We start from the raw sequence: 22888 nt of genomic DNA, 5'->3' as shown, positions 1-22888 counted from the left end.
GCCAGGACTCCAGACAAATGCCTGGAGATGCGGGACCCTAGCGACCAGTTGACCAGTAGGTCCACCCCAGCTTAGCTGTCAACCAGTTCTGGCCAGTGGGAGGACAAAGGGCTGAGGAGAGGACCCCAGTGACCTGACCAGCCGGTTCCAGACAGTGGGGAACAAAGGATGGAAGAGATAGGGCCCAGGCAACCTGTTTACCTGGGACCAAAGACAAAGGACAGGGGAGGAACTTTTGGGGGAGATGATATTGGATGATCAGCTGGAAGGAGGGGGCTTCTAGGCTGGGGAGAGGGAGCAGCAGAGCCCATCTGGATGCAGGAGAGACCTAGATGTACTGTGCTGAGGGTTGCTAGGCCCAAGGGCCCAGAAAGTTTTCTGTGCTGGGTTCAGATGCTCAATAAACCCTCCTGTTTTACGCTGGCTGAGAGACACTCCAATCTAGAGATCAGAGTTGCACTATTCCCTCGGAGTGGAGGTCCCTGGGGTCCAGAGCGAGTGGACTCCCTGAGGGGATCCAGGGGGAGACAGGCATGCTGAAGCCTCAGAGAAGTGAGGTTCCAGGATGTGGAGGGGCCTATGGCTTAACCCCAGAGAGAGAGAACCACCGAGAAGGGCTGTCATACTTAAGGGGGTTCCTCCCAGGGACCATACGGAGCCGAAAGAGAGCACGAGTCCTCCGAGTCTGTGACACAGGGCAAGTTGTGCCGATTTGTGCGTGAGCTGAACTGCAGCACTTGAACCAAGTGATCTACCATCTGTACAGTCTCCCTCACACAACCAATAAAACTGTTGCATGCAAATTTGCTGTAGAGTAAGGGTGGTGATTGATTGAGTTACCTCTGGTATCACAATGGTCTAGGATTCTTGGCATGACATAGACACATGCCTTACTATAGCTAAAAACCCGTGTCACAATTAATGTAATTTGTTAAAATGGCTGAGAATTTAAAAACTGGATGGTAACAGACCGTGAATCCCAGTGTTGATTGAACCTGATGATATTCTAAACAAAAAGAGCTCTCGAACATGCTTGTAGCCATTTCCATCACATTACACTGAGTTAACAGAAATGCTAGGCTTCAGATTGCCAGACAGTTACAATCCTGGAATTTTATAGATAGATAATAGGCATATACATAATTTCTATAAAATACATAATTCTATAAAAGTTCTTGTAAATAAAATCCTCTTGGGATAGAGTTGGTACAAGAGAATATCAAAATAAGAGCAAAATCCTGCCAACAATTAGTCACATATATAGAGTTAACCTTGCATGAAGTCCCATTGAACTAATGGAATAAGCATGTGTGAGTGTAACTGTTTGCAGGATTGGACCATAAAGTTGCACTATACACTAACATATTTGCCTTAAATAGAGCCTTGTTACCTTTTTATCCCCTTCATCTGATCTTTTGAAGGAATTTTTTTCCAAGGTTGCATGTGGAATCTGAAATTTAACTCCATGTATTTCTGCTGCATTTCCATATCTCATTTCAATGTCATTTTTCAGTGCCATAAACCGAGGAAGAGGCAATTCTTCATTAAACAGAAAGAGAAGTTCAAATGAGACTACAGTATATTAAAATTCTTTGAAGCAGTACCGCAGTGCAAAACCAATTAAAAGTTAAACTATAAAATAAGAAATAGCACTAAGAATTAAAAAAAATAACCTATGGAACTTCTGGAATTATTTTTGTCTTAATAGCAAATATTATGGTGATCCAAAGGTGTATTCACTAGATATTTTATTACAGTAAAAAGAGAGAGGTGCCTCATTCACAGTATGAAGCCAAGTCTCAAACTCATTTCTGGTCTGAACCCTAGCCAGCACCATTACATATGTTGTTCATTGTTGTCTACAAGTAGTTTCTAGAAGAAATTATGGGAGCAATCAATTTATTAGGGCAAGATCACTGTATGCTCCATGCTGCCACTAGAACAGAAAAAAAAGCACTAAGTTAAATAGACCGATTCAAAGCCTAGTAAGACTGTGGTATCAGAAATGCTACAATTTACCATAGCTCAGAAAAAACTGAAGAGTGACACTTAACCTCATGCATCATCCAAAAATCAAATACTGTTCTAAGGAAATTTATCATCCTACTGTTGCAAACTTCCACTTCTCCACATAGTAAATTATAAGATCAATTCAACAAAACAAACAGAATAAAAGCTCCTGGAATCAAATAAAACATGATAGCATCTTTACAATCACTTATACATACAGCTGTTGCTATGAAATCAATCTATTTTTGCTGTATATCACTCATCCATTCCAACAGCTCTACTGTGTTTCTGAGGACAATGTAGTTAGTGCTTTTGAAACCTGGAAACATTTCAGCAAGCAAGTGGGACATCAATCCAAAGACCACTGTTCATTCAAATCTATGCAGTATTTCCAGCTGCTGTATTTGTGAAACATACACATTGAATCTCACTTAATTCAGATTGCTGAAGTAGCCACTTCCTCCTCAAATTAACCTTATTGTCCGAAAAAGATGCTTAGGATAGACAGAGCAGGAATCTGACAAAGTCATCCCAAAATTTCTGTTTAATAATGTCCCCTTGACAGATTTATGGTTTACTTGTTGGTTTGGGGTTTTTTTTTGTTTTGTTTGCTTGTTCTTTTTTTAAATGTAATCCTTCAAAAGAAAGGCAGAAGCAATGTGAAAATCCCAGCTCTCAGGCCTGATGATCAAACAACATATTTAGGAGCCTAGTCTTAGAAGTTCTTTAGATAAGATTCTTGACAATTTAATTTTCACTCCCCTGCTGGCTCACAATGATGCAATAGCAAAGACAGCAGGAAGAATAGGGTCCAACACGCATATACACAACAGCAGTCTCAACAAATGCAGTGCTTTGGATTTACTGGTGGAAGATCACAAAGGCTAGGAACTGAGATCTCTATCAAACACAGTTTTGAAGGTATAATAGCAAATTAAGACACACACCTACACACAGGGATAGTTTTAAAAAATTAAATTTTGATTTGGAAATAAAAAAGGCATCAAATCGGTGATCCTGCTACAAAACACATACAGTAAGGTTTTCAAACATGGCACTACCATGTTGTATGTTTCCTAGGCTAAAGCATATTTCTGCAAGATCAATATAAAAATACCTTGATAACTCTAGTTCAACTGAAAACCTATCCTAATGAATATTGCCTTGATTCTGATGGACACCCAAGTGAGTTCTTTTCAAGGATTTCAAGAATAATATTTCAGTCAAAGAGAAGGATCAAGAATGACAAAATGGCCCAAGATAGTTATGAAAGTGAAAACTTGGAATTCCTATTCTACCTGAAGCAGTTTACATTTTAGTACTAAAATCACTTCATTACATCAGATGTCTTTGGATGAATCGCTGGTTAGTGGGAGTTCAAAAAAAGCTGTGCTAAACAGGATTGGGCTTTGGCTTTCCTTCCCCTCCCCCCACCCCACCTCACCCAGGGTGGTGGGGCGCAGGCCAGCTCAGGCTTTGGTCCCCCATCCTGGAGTAATTTTTGTTGTCAGAAGGGGGTTACGGTGCAGTTAAGTTTGAGAACTCCTGATGTAACATTTACTGACAAAGGGAATGATTTTGCTACCTGTACCCATTCATTTCAACAAGTCTACTTGCAAAGAAAGGCCCAACTCTGGCAAGGTGTTCTGCACAGACAGACCTCTGACTTCCCAAGGAGCCCCAACTTCAATAGGGCTCCATGTAGTTGCAGAGATCAGCCTGACCAGAACTTTTAAACCTAAAGTACCACACAGCATGAGTGAGGGTGGACCCACGATGACTGTCAACTGTCCTGTTATTTCTATAATGCTTTTATGGATGCAGAAGCAATTTGTACTTTTCTATCCATGTAACAACTTTGAACATAGAACCCAAGAATTTCATTGTAAATTTCTACCCATAATTGATGGATTATAAAACTACCTTCACCTCCTCCTCCCCCTAAAATATATATATATAAATAAATAAATAATAGAATTTTGCTTTACAAACAGGTTGGAAGAAAAACTAACTGAAGCAAATAATGTACAACGAATGTTAAAGAAATTAAAGAAAAAGTTCATAGCACACTAAGTAATGTGAGCTACTTACCACTCTTAATGCTCTCTATCCGTACTGGAAGGCCAGACTGCGCTGCAGCAATTAGTTTCAAAGCAACATAAAACTGAGCAGGACCAAAATAACCCAACCGTTTTGCCCCACAAAGTTCTGTGACCTAAAGGAGAAAAAATACACACTTTGTAAAATACTTCTCACTCTTTCCTCTTAGGAAACTTGCATTGTGTATTGAAGTAGAGAAGTCTTCTAGAACTAAAAACTCACAAGTCTGTTTGCAGCGCTTTATTAAAAGCGAGCAATTCAGTTCAGGTCACTCTGTATACCTGAATACTGCTGAATTTAAAATAGATAAGTAGTTATTTATTACTCCTTCAAAAAACACTGCAGTATGACATTGCTGCTATAAAATAGTTAACATGTTTCTACCCAAGAGGTGACTGCATTTCATTAGTAGGTGAAACGATCCCTGTGAACATACAGTCTATGAAAGCTCTTTGGGCTAAAAGCTGCACTATAAATAGGAGGTATTAATTATCACTCTCTCTGTACAACAATAATTCAGATAATCATTCTTAGTACAAAATAAAAAGCATAAATACCCTAAAACTATTGCAGCAAAATATTTTTGTGAAACGTTTGACAGGCTTGAAATTAAACTCCTCTCTCAAACACACGCACAAGTTAGCAACTATTTGTGCAAATTCACCACTCTGTTTATTAGACCTCAACATCCTTGTCTATGGAGAAGACAAATTTACTTTTTCCTCATTTGGTTCACCTGACCTTCAGCTGAATAAACATTCTCTAAGGGCAAGTTTGAAATGCAGACCAAAACTGAGCGTATGTCTACCCAGCAAAACAAAACAAAACAAAACAAAACAGCCCCACAGCAACGAGTCTCAGAGCCTGGACCAACTGACTCAGGCTCATGCTGTGGGGATAAACATAGCAGTGTCAATCTTTGGGCTGGAGCCTGGGCTCTGAGACACTCCACCCTCGAGATTTTCAGAGCCTGGGCTCCACCCAAGCATCTACACTGCCATGTTTAGCCTCGTAGCCCAAGCCCAAGCCCGAACCTGAGCCCAAGCCAGTTGGCCCAGGCTCTGAGACTTGCCCCTGCCGTGGGGTTTTTTTTGCTGTGTAGACGTAACCTGAAATTCAGAAAAGCTCCCAAAACAGACTTAAGTCAGATCTTCAGGTTAGAATGAAGACACATTCCCCGGGGTGAACAAGGAAGCCTCAGCTTATTTGATAAACTGAATGATGATTCACATCTCCCCATCCTGCTAAGAATTTACCATCCAAGTGCAAAAAAGAAACGGAAGCTGACCCATCACTCCATGGGTAAGCCTTACCTCCTGGGAAAACCACCAGAGTGGAGTATTGCCAAAGCAATAGCAACAAGGGAGATTTTGTTGTAAGATTTCACTAGTACTAACAAACGAGTTAGTTATGGTATGGTGTGCCCTCTGCCGATTAGCACTGAGAACACAGAATGGCCATACTGGGTCAGAACAATGGTTCATCTAGCCCAGTATCCTGTCTTCTGACAGTGGCCTATGCCAGGTGCTTCAGAAGAAATGAACAGAACAGGGCAATCATCAAGTGATCCATCCCGTCGCCCATTCTCAGCTTTTGTCAATCAAAAGCTAGGGATATCCAGAGCCTGGGGTTGCGTCCCTGACCATCTTGACTAATAGCTGTTGATGGAACTATCCTCCATGAACTTACCTAATCCTTTTTGAACCCTGTTATAGTTTTGGCCTTCACAACATCCTCTGGCAACAGGTTCCACAGGTTGACTGAGTTGTGTGAAGAAATACTTCCTTTTGTTTGTTTTAAACCTGCTACCTATTAATTTCATTGGGTGACCCCTGGTTCTTGTGTCATGTGAAGGAGTAAACAACACTTCCTCATTCACTTTTGCCACACCATTCATGATTTTATAGACCTCTATCGTATCCCCCCTTGGTTGTCTCTTTTCCAAGCTGAACAGTTCCAGTCTTTTTAATCTCTCCTCACATGGAAGTTGTTCCACACCCCTAATAATTTCTGTGGCCCTTCTCTGTGCTTTTTTCAATTCTAATATATCTTTTTTGAGATGGAGCGACCAGAACTCAGGGACTCCTTGGGTCACAGCAACACTCGGTCATCGCGACAGGACACACAGGTAAACCGACAGGTCAGTCCTGGTGTGAAGCAATGCAGTGTTTTGTATCAAAATAGAACTACATTCACACAAACTTTTTTCAAATTGGATGTATCCAATTCACAATAACAAGCCAGTTAGTTCAAAAGAAGAATTGTATCATGTGAACGCAGCCCCTTTCAATTTTTTTAAAAAAAGGGGGGGGGGGCGGTTAGGCTGAAATTAATCACCCATGTAGCCTAACCCTACATGGCTACTGCTCTGACTGAACAAGCCTGAACTTTTTTCTCCTCCTCTTAGCTTCTGAGATGCCTGGCTCAAGTCCATCTTGTGATCAAGGAATTAAGAAGCTTCCTTCCTTTGGCTATCTGATGAAGAGGGAGGTGGATACGCTAAAGCTGTATTTTTGCAATCAATCAAGGAAAGTTTGCCATTACCTTACTTGAATGTATTTACTTTTCTGGCTTACTTTTCATAACTGACCACATCTTATTTTCACATTTTTTTTCAGCAGGAATCAGGAGCCTCTGGCCAGCACACGAGTGGGGTGATACCAAAGTTGGACTGGAGCTGGGAGCATCCTGGGTGGGGATAAATAGAAGGAGAGCAACTGTGCTCTATTGATGGCCCTCTACCCACCCCGTGTATTTCTATAGAGAAGAGCTGCACTCTGCACAGTGGCCAGGGGTACTGAGGGGAAGGATGAAGGTTTTGGCTGGAGGCTTGGGAGAACCTAGTTAAGGGGACTAGGGATTTACAGGCAATCAGAAGTAATGGAGAGATTCAGCATCTCTTTCTCAAGACATAAGCACTTTATGACCTTCCATTTGCTGCTGCTTTGGATCCCCAGGGTACTGAAGCAGCAACATGGTAGGGAGTCCTTGATAAGCCACACTGTCGTCACAGTGAGAGTCTAACCCCCAACCCCGTGCTGCTGCCTACTGCTGCAGAGTCAAGGCGGTCTCTGCTTGAAGTGCTGGCTCCCAACAGTGCAAAGAAGAAACAGCAGCCCTTCAAATGCTGATGCCTCAGCAGAGACAGTTGGATCACCCCACCCCAGTTTTCCTATACATGTCCTTGATTTCCCCTCTCCAGGTCCTGCTGCAAACATCCCCAGGTCCTACACAATCCTCCCCCACATCCCAGCTCACTCTTCTGCTTCTCAGGAGAGGGCAGCCCTGAAAACGTGAAAGCAGAATAAGGTCCAAATATAAATAAAATAAATAAATTAAATAAATCTTTGTGAAATTAATATAAATATAACATAAAATTCACAAAGCTGAAAACAATGAGCCAAATCAGGTGGGAGGAAGAATTTAATCAGAAAAATGTGAATGACACTTGGGAATTGTTTAAGAACACTTTACTAGAAGCCCCAAAAGCCACAATCGCGGAAGGTGGCTATATTTGTTTTTAAAATGACCTGGTTTAGAGGGGAAGTTAAGGCAGCTATAAATTTTTTTTTTTAAAAAATATATATAATAAATGAATGTTGATTTGACTCCCTCACTTCAAGGGAATCTGCCTCAGAGATCTCCATGGAGATACTGGGCAATCCTCTGCTGCAGATTCTTTGGCAGAGCTGCTTTGTTTCTTCCCTCATTAAGGGTAATTTTCCTGTGCCACTCTGCTGTCACTGCGGAAGGGGAGGACGGGGGGGACCATTGCTCCACAAAGCCGAGCTACACAAGGGCTAGGGCGGAAGCCGCAGTCTTGGAGAAGATCCTCCCTTGATTCCCTGCTCACCCTCAGCAGTGAGATATCATCCATAATGAACACAGCCTGTGGAAAATGTGGGGACAGGAATGATTATAAGCCCCCCCGCCCACATTGCTGGCTCCAAGAGCCACATGCCCCGTATACAGTATGGTCCTGGAACATTGATTTCCCCAGCCCGAGGGGTAACTCATCATTTTGGGGGTCTTGTGGCTCATGTGTGCTAGCCTGGGTCAGCCAGTTAGTGACAGGTATGTGAATAGTGGCTGTATTTTAAATCACGGAATCAGTGGTCTGTGTGTTGCAAATAATACTGCTTCTGTAAAATGTTGCATTTTGGCTTCACAGATATAATCGTGGGAAACCAGACTCCCTCTTGGTTATCGCCAGCTGAACGGCTGTGCAGAATTAGAAAGAAGCCAAGAAGAACTAAAGAGGACTTTCTGCGTGATGTCATGATGCACTCCATGGCCGAAAAACAAGAACTGAAGGAGTGGTGGGATAGTGAAAAGAGGGAATGAAAGGAGAACACAGTGCGCGAGAATGAAGCCACGGAGCAGCTCTTAAACATTATAGAGCAGACATACTCCAGGCGATACTAGCACTGCAAACTAAGCAGCTCTGCACCCGCCCTCCCCTGCAGCTGCAGTTGCAAGACTCTTTCCCATGCGCCCCCCAGACACCGCCAACACACTCTTATCAACCTCCTGGCTCCAGTCTGTACCCGCAGCATTCCACTCCTCCCCTGTCACAGTCCAGCCCTTCGGTATCCCGTCACAGTCCAGCTCAGTACTCAACACCCGTCCCTCTGCAGTTTAGCCCTGCTGAAGTACAGTACACGCTGCAGTGTACTCCAAAGGAGAAGGCTGCATATGATACTTGGACATACACAAATCTTTAACTGTCTTGAGATCCCACCTCTTCCTGGGATCCTCCCTTCCCCCATAGTGCGGATGTGTTTTTTGTTTGGCTCTCTCCTCTGGTTGTTGTTTTTTAATAAAAGAATTGTGTTGGTTTGAAAGCAATCTTTATTCTATTAATTGAAAGCAAACAGAGCTCTGCAAAGCAACAGGCAATTTTTTAAAACTTCCGAGTTAATCATCTGCACCAATCACAATCATCTCCTAGCATTACAAGCACTGCACTCCCGAGCATAGCAACAAATATTAGTGGCTTTCAGCTTCAAATTTCTGCTTCAAGGCATCCTTGATCCTTATGGCCCCGCGCTGTGCCCCTCTAATAGCCCTGGTCTCTGCCTGTTCAAATTCAGCCTCCAGGCACTGAGCCTCAACAGTCCAGCCCTGCGTGAAGCTTTCACCCTTCCATTCACAAATATTATGGAGTGTACGGCATGTGGCCTTAGGCATAGGAATATTGTTATCGGACAGGTCCAGCCTCCCATGTAGGCAACGCCAGCGGGCCTTTAAATGGCCAAAAGCACACTCAAAAGTCATTCTGCACTCGCTCAGTCTATTGTTGAACCGCTCCTTGCTGCTGTCAAGGTGCCCCGTGTATGGCTTCATAAGCCACAGTATTAAGGGGTAGGCAGGGTCTCCCAGGATCACAATGGGCATTTTGACTTCCCCTACGGTGATCTTCTGGTCTGGGAAGAAAGCCCCTGCTTGCAGCTTCCTGAACAGGCCAGCGTTCCCAAAGATGCGTGCATGATGCACCTTTCCAGACCAGTCTGCTTTAATGTCCGTGAAACGCCCACGGTGATCCACAAGCGCCTGGAGAACCATAGAGAAATACCCCTTCTGATTAATGTACTTGGTGGCTAGGTGGTCTGGTACCAGAATTGGAATATACATGCCATCTATCACCCCTCCACAGTTAGGGAAGCCCATTTGTACAAAGCCATCCACAATGTCACGCACGTTGCCCAGAGTCACGGCCTTTTGGAGCAGGATGCAATTAGTGGCCCTGCACACTTCCATCAACACGAGTTCAATGGTCAACTTTCCCACTCTGAACTGGTTAGCGACCAATCGGTAGCAGTCTGGAGTAACCAGCTTCCACGGTGCAATTGCCACACGTTTTCTCCAGCAACAGGGCAGCTCTCATTCTCGTGTCCTTGCACCACACAGTCCCATGAATGTGACTTTCTTCATCTGAAAGTTCCACAGCCTCTGCTTGTCATCCCAGACGTGCATCCCACCACTCAGTGCTTGTTTCCCAACTCCAAAAGCAGTGGTCCATTGTGATCAGCACCTCCATGATTGCAACAAGCAATCTCATGTCGTAGCTACTACGTGTGGTGAGATCAACGTCGCACTCCTCTTGCCTTTGTAGTTTAAGGAACAACTCCACTGCCACTTGTGACATGTTAGTCCGAGTGAGCAGCATATTGGTCAACAGTGAGGAATCCATTCCTGCAGACCAAAGAAGCAGAGCACACAGTACACAAACCGTTGAAAGATGGCACCAAATGTGGACGGAAGCACGGGGATTGCTGGAATGAGAAGCAATACATCACTGGGCATTGGGACAGGACCCAGGATGCCCCACAACCCCCTCTGCCTTCCTACAACTCTTAGCGGCAGAAGAGGAAGAGATGCTCTGGGGGATAGCTGCCCAGAGTGTACCACTCCGAATACCACAACAAGGACACAAGTGTGAACACGCTATTGCGCAGGCAGCTGACAGTGTGAACACACAACAGCGGTTTCCCTTCAGCGCTCTCTGAGCAGCACTGTAACTCTGCTAGTATAGACATACCCTGAGGCTTGTTTTCTAGAAGGAGAACAGCAGGTGAAAGTGCAAGAGCAGGTGGAATCAGAGATATTTATTGAATGGTATTGGGTTGACTGGCTGGGCAGAGAACTGATGAGAGAATCACCATTTGGACTTTCACTTGTTAAGCAAGTAGGAAGCTGTGGTTTCTCCTGTTTTGCTCTACTCTGTTCATTTTGTTATCTCATATTCCCACATCCAGCTTGTCTGTTTTACCCACCTGTTGTGTCCTGTCTGTCACCTACCTCAAACTCACTGAAACAGGCTCACCTTACCTAATCACTCTTGTTACAGTGTGTATGGTAACACCTATTGTTTCATGTTCCTTGTGTATATAAAATCTCCCCACTGTATTTTCCACTGAATGCATCCGATGAAGTGAGCTGTAGCTCATGAAAGCTTCTGCTCCGATAAATGTGTTAGTCTCTAAGGTGCCACAAGTACGCCTGTTCTTTTTGTGGATACAGACTAACACGGCTGCTACTCTGAAACCTCCTTTTCTTTGCCCACCACAGTGGAGCCCAGACTGGAATTCCTAGATGCTAATGTAATACACATAATTAATAAGTGGCAACAGCTTTGTTGTACCAGGGGTACTGTGCTATATAATTGGTTATGTTTTGGCTATATACAGTATACGTTTTATAGGAACCTTAAATAGCTTAAAACAAATGGCAAAATAGAAAAAGAGGATGATGTTATAACATGGTAAGGAATTGCATTTGGTATGCACAAAATAAAGCACAACCTCCTCACTGGCAACCCATGATGCACCAATGGAGGCTTGGGCCCTGGCACAGAGTTCAGATTAATTTTATTAACAAATTGCCAAAAAGTAAAAAAGAATTTCAGTACTAAAAAGTTTTTTTTAAATGAGATGGTACATCTAAAATAATAGATCCTGATAATGGGGAGCAAGGGGGACCTTTGCTGAAAAAGTTTTTACATCAATGTTACAAGCTTTAAGAATTAAACAAAAATTCCATACATCATACCCAGCTCCCCGCTGCAACCAATCTGACTGGCCACTAAATTAATCCAGACTCTAAACTGTTAACTATAAACATCAACTAGCAAAACTGTGTGCATAGTATATATGTATGTAACTAAAAAACATATGCTAATTGCTGTATTCTGAATAAATGTGGCATGTTGCCTTTTCTCCTATTAAAAAAAAACTTGTGTGCTCTGTTTAAGCATAACAGCTATTTTGTCTTCTCATTAGAAGGTGGACTAACCCATTTAGAAAAGCTAAGAGACAGCAAACATCCACTCCTTCTCAGGTCAAATTAACATTTTCTATCTTCCCCATCTATCTGAACACACCTTGGTGGGGGTGATTAACTTTAGTACAGGTTTGCCCTTGCCTAGCAGGCCATCAGATGAAAGAAAAACAAATCATTTGCTTTAGAAATCTTCAAATCAGCCCACATCATCATTTTAATAAAGCTTTTGCATAACATTTAAATGGATTTCTAAAAAGCTTTGGAGTTTTATTTGTAAAGATGGAAATGGAGGGGGGGGGGGGGAATGGTGGTGTGTGAATGAGAGAGATATTATTAAAACTTTAGCTAGTTATTCAGCTGCCAGTGGAAGGATGGAGGTAAACCATCTCAAAAGTCTGGTTTTTCTGGTTCCATTTTTGACTGAGGTTAACTGTACGGTATACAGCAGCAGCACAACACTATGTGCATTGCTGTCAATGCACTGGGTGCACAAAAGTATCCTTTCCCTAAATCATCTAAAAATGGCTAAAATTTAGGAATAACTGAAATTTATCAAAAATAGGTATTTCATTACAAAAGAGGGAGTGTGAAAGGTTCTTCCAGTTCAAACAATTACTCCCGAGTTTAAGGATCATGTTAGACAGTTCCTGCCATCTCCAGGATACAGACATAAAAATAAAAAAAAGTGTCACAGCACACTATTACTGAAAAATTGCTTAACTTTCTCATTTTTACCATATAATCATAACAAATTGATTGGAATAGAAATATTATACTTAAATTTCAGTGTATAATATACAGAGCAGTATACATAAGTCATTGTTTGTATGAAATTTTAGTTTGTACTGACTTCACTAGTGCTTTTATATAGCTTGTTGTAAAATTAGACAACTAGTTTGTAAAACTAGACAACTAGATGAGTGGATGTACCCCCAGAAGATCTCTGTGTAGCCCTGGTTGAGAACCACTGGTTTATATAATTCCTTCTGAACTGAACTGTAGAACCCCCACCAGTAAAGAGGCACTAGAAACCAGTCCTTTCATTAAGTCAAAACCAATCTCCTGCTAAAAGTGATCATAGCACTGGTAAGAATTTTTTCATAATATTCTCTAGTGTAGACATGATCTGAGAATGAGGGTCATATATAAATGAGGCTGCTTCACATCACCTCTATGTCTCAGGAAGAAAAGTACTCCTCCACCATCTTATTTTATCCTTTTGTGGCCAAATGAGTACAACTGCTTTATTTTTTAAAAAAGTTCAAAAAGTTCTGAACAGTGTAAAAAGATGCCAATACTGAATATTGTTACATCTGCAATTTAACATACCCCAGAAAGGATCTCACATATTTATAACAGTTTTCAAGGATTTTTTTTAAAAGACTATTTTAGAGACAGATTTAAAAGGAAAAGGAAATATTGTGCATACTGTAGTTTTATAGATACAACCTCTAAACATAGGTAGAAAACTGTTAGCAATGAACAGACAATGGAAAGATTCTTACAGCTGGGTAATAGAAAACACATTGTGCAAAAATATTATAATAAGAAGTTACAAAGAATGGTAAGTTAGGATGTGTGACTAGGATGACCAGATGTCCTGATTTTATAGGGACAGTCACGATTTTTGGGTCTTTTTCTTATATAGACTCCTATTACCCCCCACCCCAATTTTTCACATTTGCTGTCTGGTCACCCTATGAGTGGCCAGCATGGTTGGACAAAAGATTTCAAATATTTTGAGCCAGGGCTGGTTATGAACATTACGTTGATTTACACTAATGAATTAGTGACAGAAGAACTTGCAAGATTGCTGATACACTTATTATATTTAAAATGGTTTTCACTGAGCTATGTTGGTGAAAAGAATCCAGTTCCTCTGTACTTAGCCCTTCCTGTTTCAGATAGGACAACTGTACAAACAAATCCCTATTTTCCCTCTCTGCATGTTTTGCTGAACATGTGACTTGATCATCCAATGAGAAGCATATTGGAAAATTTAGAAGGCCTCCATCCTGAAAGATACTCAAAAGTCTCTAAACACAGGCAACAGGAAATTGTTTTCAGGAAAACAGGGGTTCCACATTTCTGATGGCTCCTAACAATTCAATTTGCTGATGTTTAATTCTATCTTTCCTTTAAAAAGGAAGCCCAAGTGACTTCACTAAACTAAATTTTCTAACATGCTTTTAAGACAGTGTAATAAGTCCTTGCAGATAAAAGAAGGAAGTTGTAATATATTTTGAAACCTCCTTCCATTCTTTTTCTTCCTATTTGGCCATGACCTGGCAAAAAACGATCAATTTGCAATTATTCTAGGTATTTCTTTCTCAGATGAACTAGTTTGTATCAAATTTATACAAAAACGGTCAATTCAACTTGTGTGAGCAAATACAGCATTAGGTAGTGAGATTTTAATACACAGGTATAGCTCATTAGACTGGGAATGTAGCAATAAAAAAAAGCATGTCAACATTTTTACCCTTAATTTAAAAGGCTTCATAAAAAGCTATATTTGAAAATTAACATCCTTTATAAATCCATTATTTTCTTATCTGCTTAATTGCTTCATATATTTTCCCAGAGTATCAGCTCACCTACATTTGGATACTAAGACTGGTCACCCTCTGAAACACAGCTGTACCTGGGCCATCCTAATTTTATTATTCAGGTTGATTGAATAATCTGATTGAAATCAATTGAATTGAAATCTAATCTGATTGAAATCAATAGAATTAAAGTACCTGATTGAGACAAGCAGGATTTAGTCCACAATGTTATTTATTTTTTTCCACTTTTGCCTCTTAGGACTAGACTACACTAGAAGCATTGGTGCAGCTGTGCCGCTGTAGCATATCAGGTGAAAACACTTTATGCCAACAGGAAAGAGCTCTCCCATTGGCATAATAAATCCACCTCCACGAGAGGTGATAGCTATGATAGCAGGAGCAGATCTCCCACTGACATAGGCACTTAGGTACTGCAACTTATGTCACTCCAGAGAGTGGTTTATTCACACCCCTGAGCGATGTAAATTATACCAAAGTGTTAGTGTAGACCTGGCCCTACAGTCAAGCAAATGAGAAAACATATCAACTTCTCAAGCAACATGAGGTTCATCTAGCACTCAAAGGCAGTCACGTGTGTCTGTCAGTCTTCCCACACAAGTGTGGGAATGCTTCCACAGAGTCTGTCTTCTGTTTGGTGCAAATTAGTATCTTGGTAATATCATCAATTTAATGAACATTAGGATTCCTTTTTTTTTTTAATACATTTCTTTTTAAAAAGTTACATTTCTTTAAATGCATTAAATATCAATCTAAATATCTCTGCTCATTTGTCCATTATCTTCTACTTTCAACATATCTATGAAAAAATTTAGAAAATGTCTGTGGCATAGCTGTCAATAGAACCCAGATGCCCTCTCAGTTTTGTATCAAGCCACTACACTGTCCTTCATTTCCAATATCCAACTGAAATTAAAAAGAGTTTTATGTAGACAGAACATAATTATCCAAGTTGGAATTTGTCAAGGACTCTGAGGTCACATCAATTCAAGTATTCATCCATACAATTCAAGTATTGTAAAAATCTAATTTTCTAGAGGTTGAACTGAAACAAGAATATAAATCTTTGTAGTACTGACAGTCAATTGAGATTTCTGCTTTAGCTCAAGTGCTAAAGCCATGTGTTTTGCAGCAGCACAGAAGTTGGAGTGTTCTATCTCTATTGTATGCTGCCATGCATTGTTACCTTAGTTCAGTAGATTACAATATTAGTATCATGGAGACGAAAAACTGCAGATTGATAGGCAGCAGAAGTGTTAAAAAAAAGTGTGGACAAAAATGTATTAACTCATTAAATCTCAGTGAATCAGGCAAGGCACATGACATTAAATGCCCCCAATTCACCTATAGCCCCTCCTGATGGTACACAACAGGGGCAAGGTTTTCCTGTAACAGAAATTGCAAGTGTATCTGAATCTTTTTGTGTCAGAGCCAACACATACTCTGAAAATCAAAACTGAAGGTGGAGTACATCAACTATAATTTATTATGTTATTAAAGAAATTATTAATTTTATTATACAAAATGTTTTAAATGTTGGTTATCCCAATATAGATAAGTATTTTAATACGGTTCAGCAATGGATTTACACTTACTTCCATTAAACCTTCCCACCTAACTTTTTACATCGAAATAGCATATGCAATAGGTAGTAAAATTATGTGGATCCTGGCTACAATAAAATGGTTCTGCTGCATAAAAAACACAATAAATTTATATGAACCATGGCTCTTGTGACAAAGTCTCCCTTAACTCTATGTAAATGCACAATCGCCCAAGCATGAACTTTTTAGTGTCCGGAGTTTAAAAAGACAGTAAAATATTTAACAAAATTAATCTCAGCTGCTTACATGATAAACTCAATTCTGGAAACTAAAAGAAACAAGTACTATGATAGAATAAATTTATTCTAATTCCCAGGAGGGAAAGACTTGAAGATCCCCAGTACTGATTAATTTTAAATTTTATTAGAATTTTGTGCTCATTTAAAATGACTACAGATCTTTGCAAGCCTGGTAATTGTAAGTTGAGGTTCTACAAACAAGTTTCACTTGACCCAGCATCCCCTCACTTTGTCCATACTGTGCTACTGTGACTCTAGGGACAGCTTTGAGTTGAGTGGATGGGGTTAAGGTGCATGATGGAAAAGAAAAACTCTAGAGTTCCCAGCTCTTTCACAGACCATGTCCTCCACCTGGGACATGTCATTTAGCCTTTCTTAGCTTCAGCTTCCCTATCGTTAAAATGAAAGTGGTTATAACTTCCCACCTCAGGGGCTAAATTTATATTGGGAAAGTGCTCTGAGATTCTAGGATTGAAACCATTATAGAAGTACGTTTATTATAAACACCTCTCTATGTAGACTGTGGAGTCTTTGAGCCTTATGAGGAGGATAAAGGGAACAGAAACTATTAGTTTTCTAGTCATTCCACAGAGGGTGAGTAAAACTGATGGCTAAGATTTTCAAAGCAGAGTAGGGCAGGCAGCCTCACAACTCCCATTCAAATTATAGAGGTATCAGTCTCAATCAGCTTTGAAAATCTTGACTAACGTTCTCTGATTCAAGCATGGAACAGCAGATAGGGAAGGATACCGTACAGGGATTTGGGGAAAGATGCTTCTGTATTTCACTGTGAACGGCTTGGTGAACCAAAGGAGGTCTCACGGCTAATATGAGATGGGTGTTTTTTAGATCTGTACGTGCACTATGGCAGAGAGGATTGAGGGAAATGTAGGTGAGTTGTGCTGTTTGAGAGCAAGGGGGGAGGAAGGTCATAAGATGACCTGGGTCAACATTTCTCTATTTTTGAGCAATGTCACTGATTTTTTTTTTTAAAAAGGAAAATTTTCAAAAAATTTCAAACAAATTATTTTTTAAAAACCCAGCTGCAATCACAAGGGAGGTGCTTTTTCCTATCAAGATCAATAAATACAGAATCACTTTGCTTTTTTACCTTGGTCAAATGATGGCCATTCTGTTTCTGCTTTCCATAAGCAAAATAATTTAAGAATATTACAGTAATCTTCTGTGATACACGTTCCATTTTACAGCAAAATACCTACGCAAATGCTTAACTTTAAGCCCCTGGTTAGTCCCATTGAAATAAATGGAACTCCCATGGGTTTAAAGTCACACAAGCTTAGATACTTTGCTGACTCAGGGCCATAAAGTTGTATTTGTCTTAGGAGGACTATAGTCTGGTACTCTTTATGAAAAACTTGCCACAACATGGATAATATTTACTATCAGCTTCAATAGCCACATAAAAACAAATGTTCCACACTGTTCCATCACCAAGAAAAAGAGCTCAGCAAGGCACACAAAGGTTCCACTCACTGCTACTTCTTAGAGACAGTCCTGTAGAACAGGCCAAAACAAGCCATCATATAAAAACATGTCAATGCTGAACCTTGTATGTGCAGGTGGAGCTCAGGAAACATTTTCTAAGGCCCTGGTCTACACTAAAAAGTTAGATCAAAAGAAGCCGCCTTAAGTCAACTTATTAATGTACTTGTCTACACTACCTTTACTCCAACCTAAATTGCCTCTAATGTCAATTTCTGTAATCCACCTCTGCAAGAGATGCAACACTTAATTCCATTTTAATGGGTCAACTGCGAGGTAGTGCAGACACAGCATTCGATTTAATTGGCCTCCAGGTGGTGTCCCACAATGCTCATCTGTGATCGCTCTGGAGATCATTCTCAACACTGCTGCACTGTAGCCAGGTACACAGGAAACAGCCCCTCCCCTGATAAAGCCCTGGGAATTTTTGATTTCCCATTTCCTGTTTGATGAGCACTGGGAGCATGCCAGCTTGAGCACAACTGATCATGGAGACTACATGCCCCAAACGCACTCAAGCCTGGTCTGCACAGGAGGTAGTGGATCTCATTGCTGTGTGGGGAGAAGAGTCTCCGCTTCGATCCAGCAGAAGATCCAGAGCTCAGATCCAGCAGAAGAAACGCTGACATCTATGCAAAGAGCACTCGTGGAATGGGGGAGAAGGGCTACACGAGGGACACACAGCAGTGCTTGTGAAAATAAAATAATTTCACCAAGCATACCAGAAGGCAAGGAAGGCAAACAGTCGTTCTAGTGTTGAATCTCACACATGCCAGTTCTACAATGAGCTGCATGCAATTCTTGGGGGTGATCCTACCAGCACCCCCACTAGCAATGTGAACACCTCACAGGTGTGAGAGTCTAGGGACAACAAGTAGGACGATATGGTGGATGAAGAAAAGGAGGAGGAGGATGAGGAGGAGGAGAATGGGAGACGGGCGAGCAGTAAATCTATTCTCCCCGAGAGCCAGGGAATATTTTTAACCCTGGAGCCTTGTGAGTCGCAGGACAGCAGCTCTGGTGAGTATACAGTTACAATCAAAGTCCAGTTAAACTTTAGCGGGCACACACATTTGGTGATATTGAACGTTTACTGTGAAGAAAAAGTGAGGTGCTGGGGTTTTCTGCTTACAAGAGGCTGCTCCAGCTATGCAGAGAGTGGCCCTCGGAAAAGACTGTTTATGTGGACTGGGATAGCCCGGGAATCCTCTATGGATCTCTCTAAGAAACTTTCATGAATGTACTCTGCAATCCTTTGCAGAAGGTTTCTGGGCAGGGCAGTCTTATTTCTTCCACCATGGTAGCACATTTTCCCACGCAACTCCTGAATTAATTCTGCTGGCATCACTGCGGTACACAACAAAGCAGCATAAGGACCAGGTCTACACCCAGATGCTTGCAGCATCTCTTTCCTTTCCGTCTCTGTTACCTTCAGGAGACGGACATCACATAGGGTCGCCTAGGGGAAATGGGGGAAGTTCTCATAAAAGTGCTTCTACAAGGGGGGGAAATAAAAGAGGGGGCATGTAGACCCCCCCAAACACACATTCCGGATCGCAAAACCACGCAGCCACTCATCTGCCTTTACTGTGCTCGGCATTGGTTGGCAAGTAGTTTAAAGTAGCTGATAGACTGGGGACCCACATGAGAGCTTCCACAATTTGGGAGTGAAAACGTCCCTGTCCCCCACAACATTCGTAGACAGCTTCCCGTGGTGCTATGGGGAAGGGCCATTGTTCGACTAGCTCTCTCTCTTTTCCCGACATGAGCCTGCCATAAACTTCATTAAAAGTGCGGTCACCCATGACTCGGGGGGAGGGAGGGGAAAAAGGGGCCACTCACCATGGCTGGAACAGCAAAATGGCACAGTGAACTGTTACGGATTCTGATGATGTTATGGCTTGCACCTAGTGTAATAAGGGTTTGGGGTTTTTTATGAAAACGGCCTTGCTGTGGAAACAATTTTATTCATGTCCAATGGCTCCTTTATTTTTTCCCCATGACTGACAGCTGGAAATGTGTCCTTCACCAGGTCACCAACACCTGAAAGCAGACTTTCAGTGATTAGGAGGAGGAGAAAGAGAACGCAGGAGGACATGTTCACTGAGATAATGAACACATCTGGGACAGCTGACACAGAGCTGAGAGCATGGAGGATTTCACTGTCTGAAAAGTTAAGACATGGAAAACAGGAAAGTCTCCAATAAGCAAGAGCGTGCAGCAGAGGATGAGATGCTTCGGATTATGAGGGACCAAGCAGACATGTTGAGGTGTCTGGTTGAACTTCAGGAACAGAAGCAGGAGGGTAAAGTCCCTCTGAAGACCCTGGTGGACACCCAGCCAGCCAGCATCACCTGATGCAGAGTCACCCTCCTCCAAGTGTTCCATGAGGCGTGGGCGAAATGTCCATTATCCCTTTCACTTAAGTCAGGGGGAGGGTACAAGGAACAGAAGGTGCCCATTCACAGATCTTTGATGGTCTGGAATGTGGTGTTATGTTACACAGCTGAAAAGGTTTCTCCCGTTCCAACTTTACAACCCCTTTTCCAAGGTTACCTTTTTTTTTTTTTTTCCTGTTCTCCCTCTTTATGTTTGTTAAATAAAGTAAATGGATTCGAGAAATAAATGTTCTTTATTTAGTAGAAGCATTGGGCTTGGGTGGAGGGTTGGCTTTAAAGGGACAGTGATACAAGGCAGGTGAAGATTTGGGAAAGCACAATGCAGACAAGCAGCTCATTATTGAAACGGCTTTTCAAAGCCTCGCAGATATGCGGAGCCCTTTGCTGTGCTCTTCTTATTCCCCTGGTGTCTGGCTGTTCAAAAATGGCTGCCATGCGATCTGTCTCAACTGCCCACCCCTGTGGAAAATTCTCCCCCTTTTTTTCCCCACCGACATTATGGAGCACACAGCAGGTAGCTATAGCCATGGGGATGTTCTCTTCACTAAGGTCCAACCTTGTTAGTAAACTTCTCCACTGCCCTTTCAAATGACCAAAGGCACATTCAACCACCATTCTGCACTTGCTGAGCCTATAGTTGAACCGTTCCTTACTGCTGTCAGACAGCCAGTGTATGGCTTCATGAGCCATAGGACGAAGGGGTAGGCTGGGTCCCCCAGGATAACTATAGGCATTTCAATGTCATCAATGTTCATTTTGTGGTCTGGAAAGAAAGTCCCCAAGTTCAGCTTTTTGAACAGACCAGAGTTCCTAAAGATGTGCGCGTCATGAACCTTTCCTGACCATCCTACACTGATGTTGGTGAAATGCCCCCTGTGATCCACCAGCGCTTGCAACACCATTGACAATTATGTCTTTTGGTTTATGTACTCTTTGGCAAGGTGGTCTGGTGCCAAGATGGGGATATGCGTGACATCTTTACCCCACCGCAATTAGGAAACCCCATCACGGCAAAACCATCCACTATGTCCTGCACATTTCCCAGCCTCACTACCCTTCGTAGCAGAAACTGATTAATGGCCCTGCACAGTTGGAGCACAGCAGCTCCCACGGTTGATTTACCTACTCCAAATTGATTCCCCACTGATCTGTAATTATCCGGTGTTGCAAGCTTCCAAATAACAATCACCACTCGCTTCTCCATTGTCAGAGGAGCTCTCATTTTTGTGTTGCTGAACTACAGGGCAGGGGAAACCTCTGCACAAAGTTCCTGGAAGGTGGCCTTCCACATTTGAAAGTTCTGCAACCACTGCTCATCATTCCATACCTGCAAAACGATGCAGTCCCACCAGTCAGTGCTTGTTTCACAGGACCAGAAACGGCACTCAGAATGCAGCTCCTCTGTGACTGCCAGCAGCAACTGTGAATTGTTTTTTTCAATGGCTTGCAGCAGGGCAACTTGCAGGACATGACTATGTTCTGCGAGGCGGACACTACTTCGGATCTGGAAATACTGCAGGAGAAGGCGCAAGGCGTTTGAGATGCTCACAGCAAGAGTGCACAAGTGAGCAGGCTCCATGCTTCTGGGGTTATGGCGTATGCCCAGTGGTTTTAAGGTGCGAAAACCACTGGGTTGTTTGCCATTGAGCACAGTGCATCATGGGATGCCAACACAATGTTCCCATTCTCCCCTGTGACAATGTTTTGGTCCCAGGAGGCATTGCACAAAAATTCCCAAAACACACTGCGGCAAACTGCATTTTGGGATAGTGTAGCAAGGCGAGACTCACTGGTGCGGTGCCTCCTGCTGGTTATCGTGGGAATTAGTTCAATTTCAGCCCAGAGCGCCCTCTCCAGGCTTGTGGCTCACCTGCCTCAAGCCCTGTGTCCAGCCCGGACCCAGCCCCCGCTCACTGGGGCAGAGCGCAGTCTGTAAACCACTTATCGGCAAGGGGGTAGACCTGCTGCCTTTGTCTAACCCCAGGCTACACCTCTGCAGCCCCAGTACCTCTGTAGGCTTGGCACAAGGCCTGCAGCCTGGGGAGTTACCAGGCTGGAGTGCCCCAGCCCCTCTTGCCTTTCCCCAGCACTACTCTCCTTAGGTACCCTTCCCTTCCAGGCAGCCAGGTTCTTCTCTCTCATGAACTAGAGAGAGAGAGAAAGAAAATGACTGAGCTCCTGGCTTCCAGCCCTTTTATAGAGCCAGCTGTGGCCTGATTGGAGTGTGGCCCCAGCTGTGGCTGCTTCCTCAATCAGCCTAGCCTTTTCTCTCAGCCCCCAGCACTCTCCAAGGGCTGGCTTTTAACCCCTTCTGAGCCGGAGTGGGGTGACTGTCCCACTACAGATAGCTACCCACAGTACACTAGTTTGTGCATTGATGCAGGCACTGCTAGTGAGGACACACTTCATCAAGACAGTGAGCATGGTGTGGCCATGCACAATCGACTTAATTAATTTGGAGGTTCGAGGTCGAATTATTCATAGATTCATAGATATTAAGGTCAGAAGGGACCATTATGATCATCTAGTCCGACCTCCTGCACAACGCAGGCCACAGAATCCCACCCACTCCTGTGATAAAGTTGACTTAATTTTATAGTGTAGACAAGCCCTAACTTATGCAGTATTGAATGTTCTGTTGGTCTTTAGGGAGCTAATGTTTATAATGAGTATATTACTGTATC

The 22888-nt window shown here is 42.5% G+C and overlaps 1 protein-coding gene across 11 annotated transcripts in view; it reads right to left on the bottom strand.

Moving 5' to 3' along the window:
• The window catches only part of REPS2 (RALBP1 associated Eps domain containing 2), a 139616-nt gene that overhangs the window by 94838 nt on the left and 21890 nt on the right, over positions 1 to 22888 (bottom strand). For all 11 annotated transcript variants that reach the window (XM_043504345.1, XM_043504313.1, XM_043504310.1 and 8 more), the window contains exons 2-3: positions 4102 to 4225; positions 1391 to 1539 (exon numbers count right to left, since the gene is read on the bottom strand). In XM_043504345.1, the coding sequence (XP_043360280.1) occupies positions 1391 to 1539; positions 4102 to 4225 (273 nt within the window). The remainder of the gene's footprint in view (positions 1 to 1390; positions 1540 to 4101; positions 4226 to 22888) is intronic.

Source organism: Dermochelys coriacea, chromosome 1 (genome assembly GCF_009764565.3).
Source record: "Dermochelys coriacea isolate rDerCor1 chromosome 1, rDerCor1.pri.v4, whole genome shotgun sequence".
In the NCBI taxonomy this organism is placed as follows: Eukaryota; Metazoa; Chordata; order Testudines; family Dermochelyidae; genus Dermochelys; species Dermochelys coriacea.
Note: the sequence above shows the minus strand (reverse complement) of the source record. Positions and strands in the feature narration are given on the sequence as shown.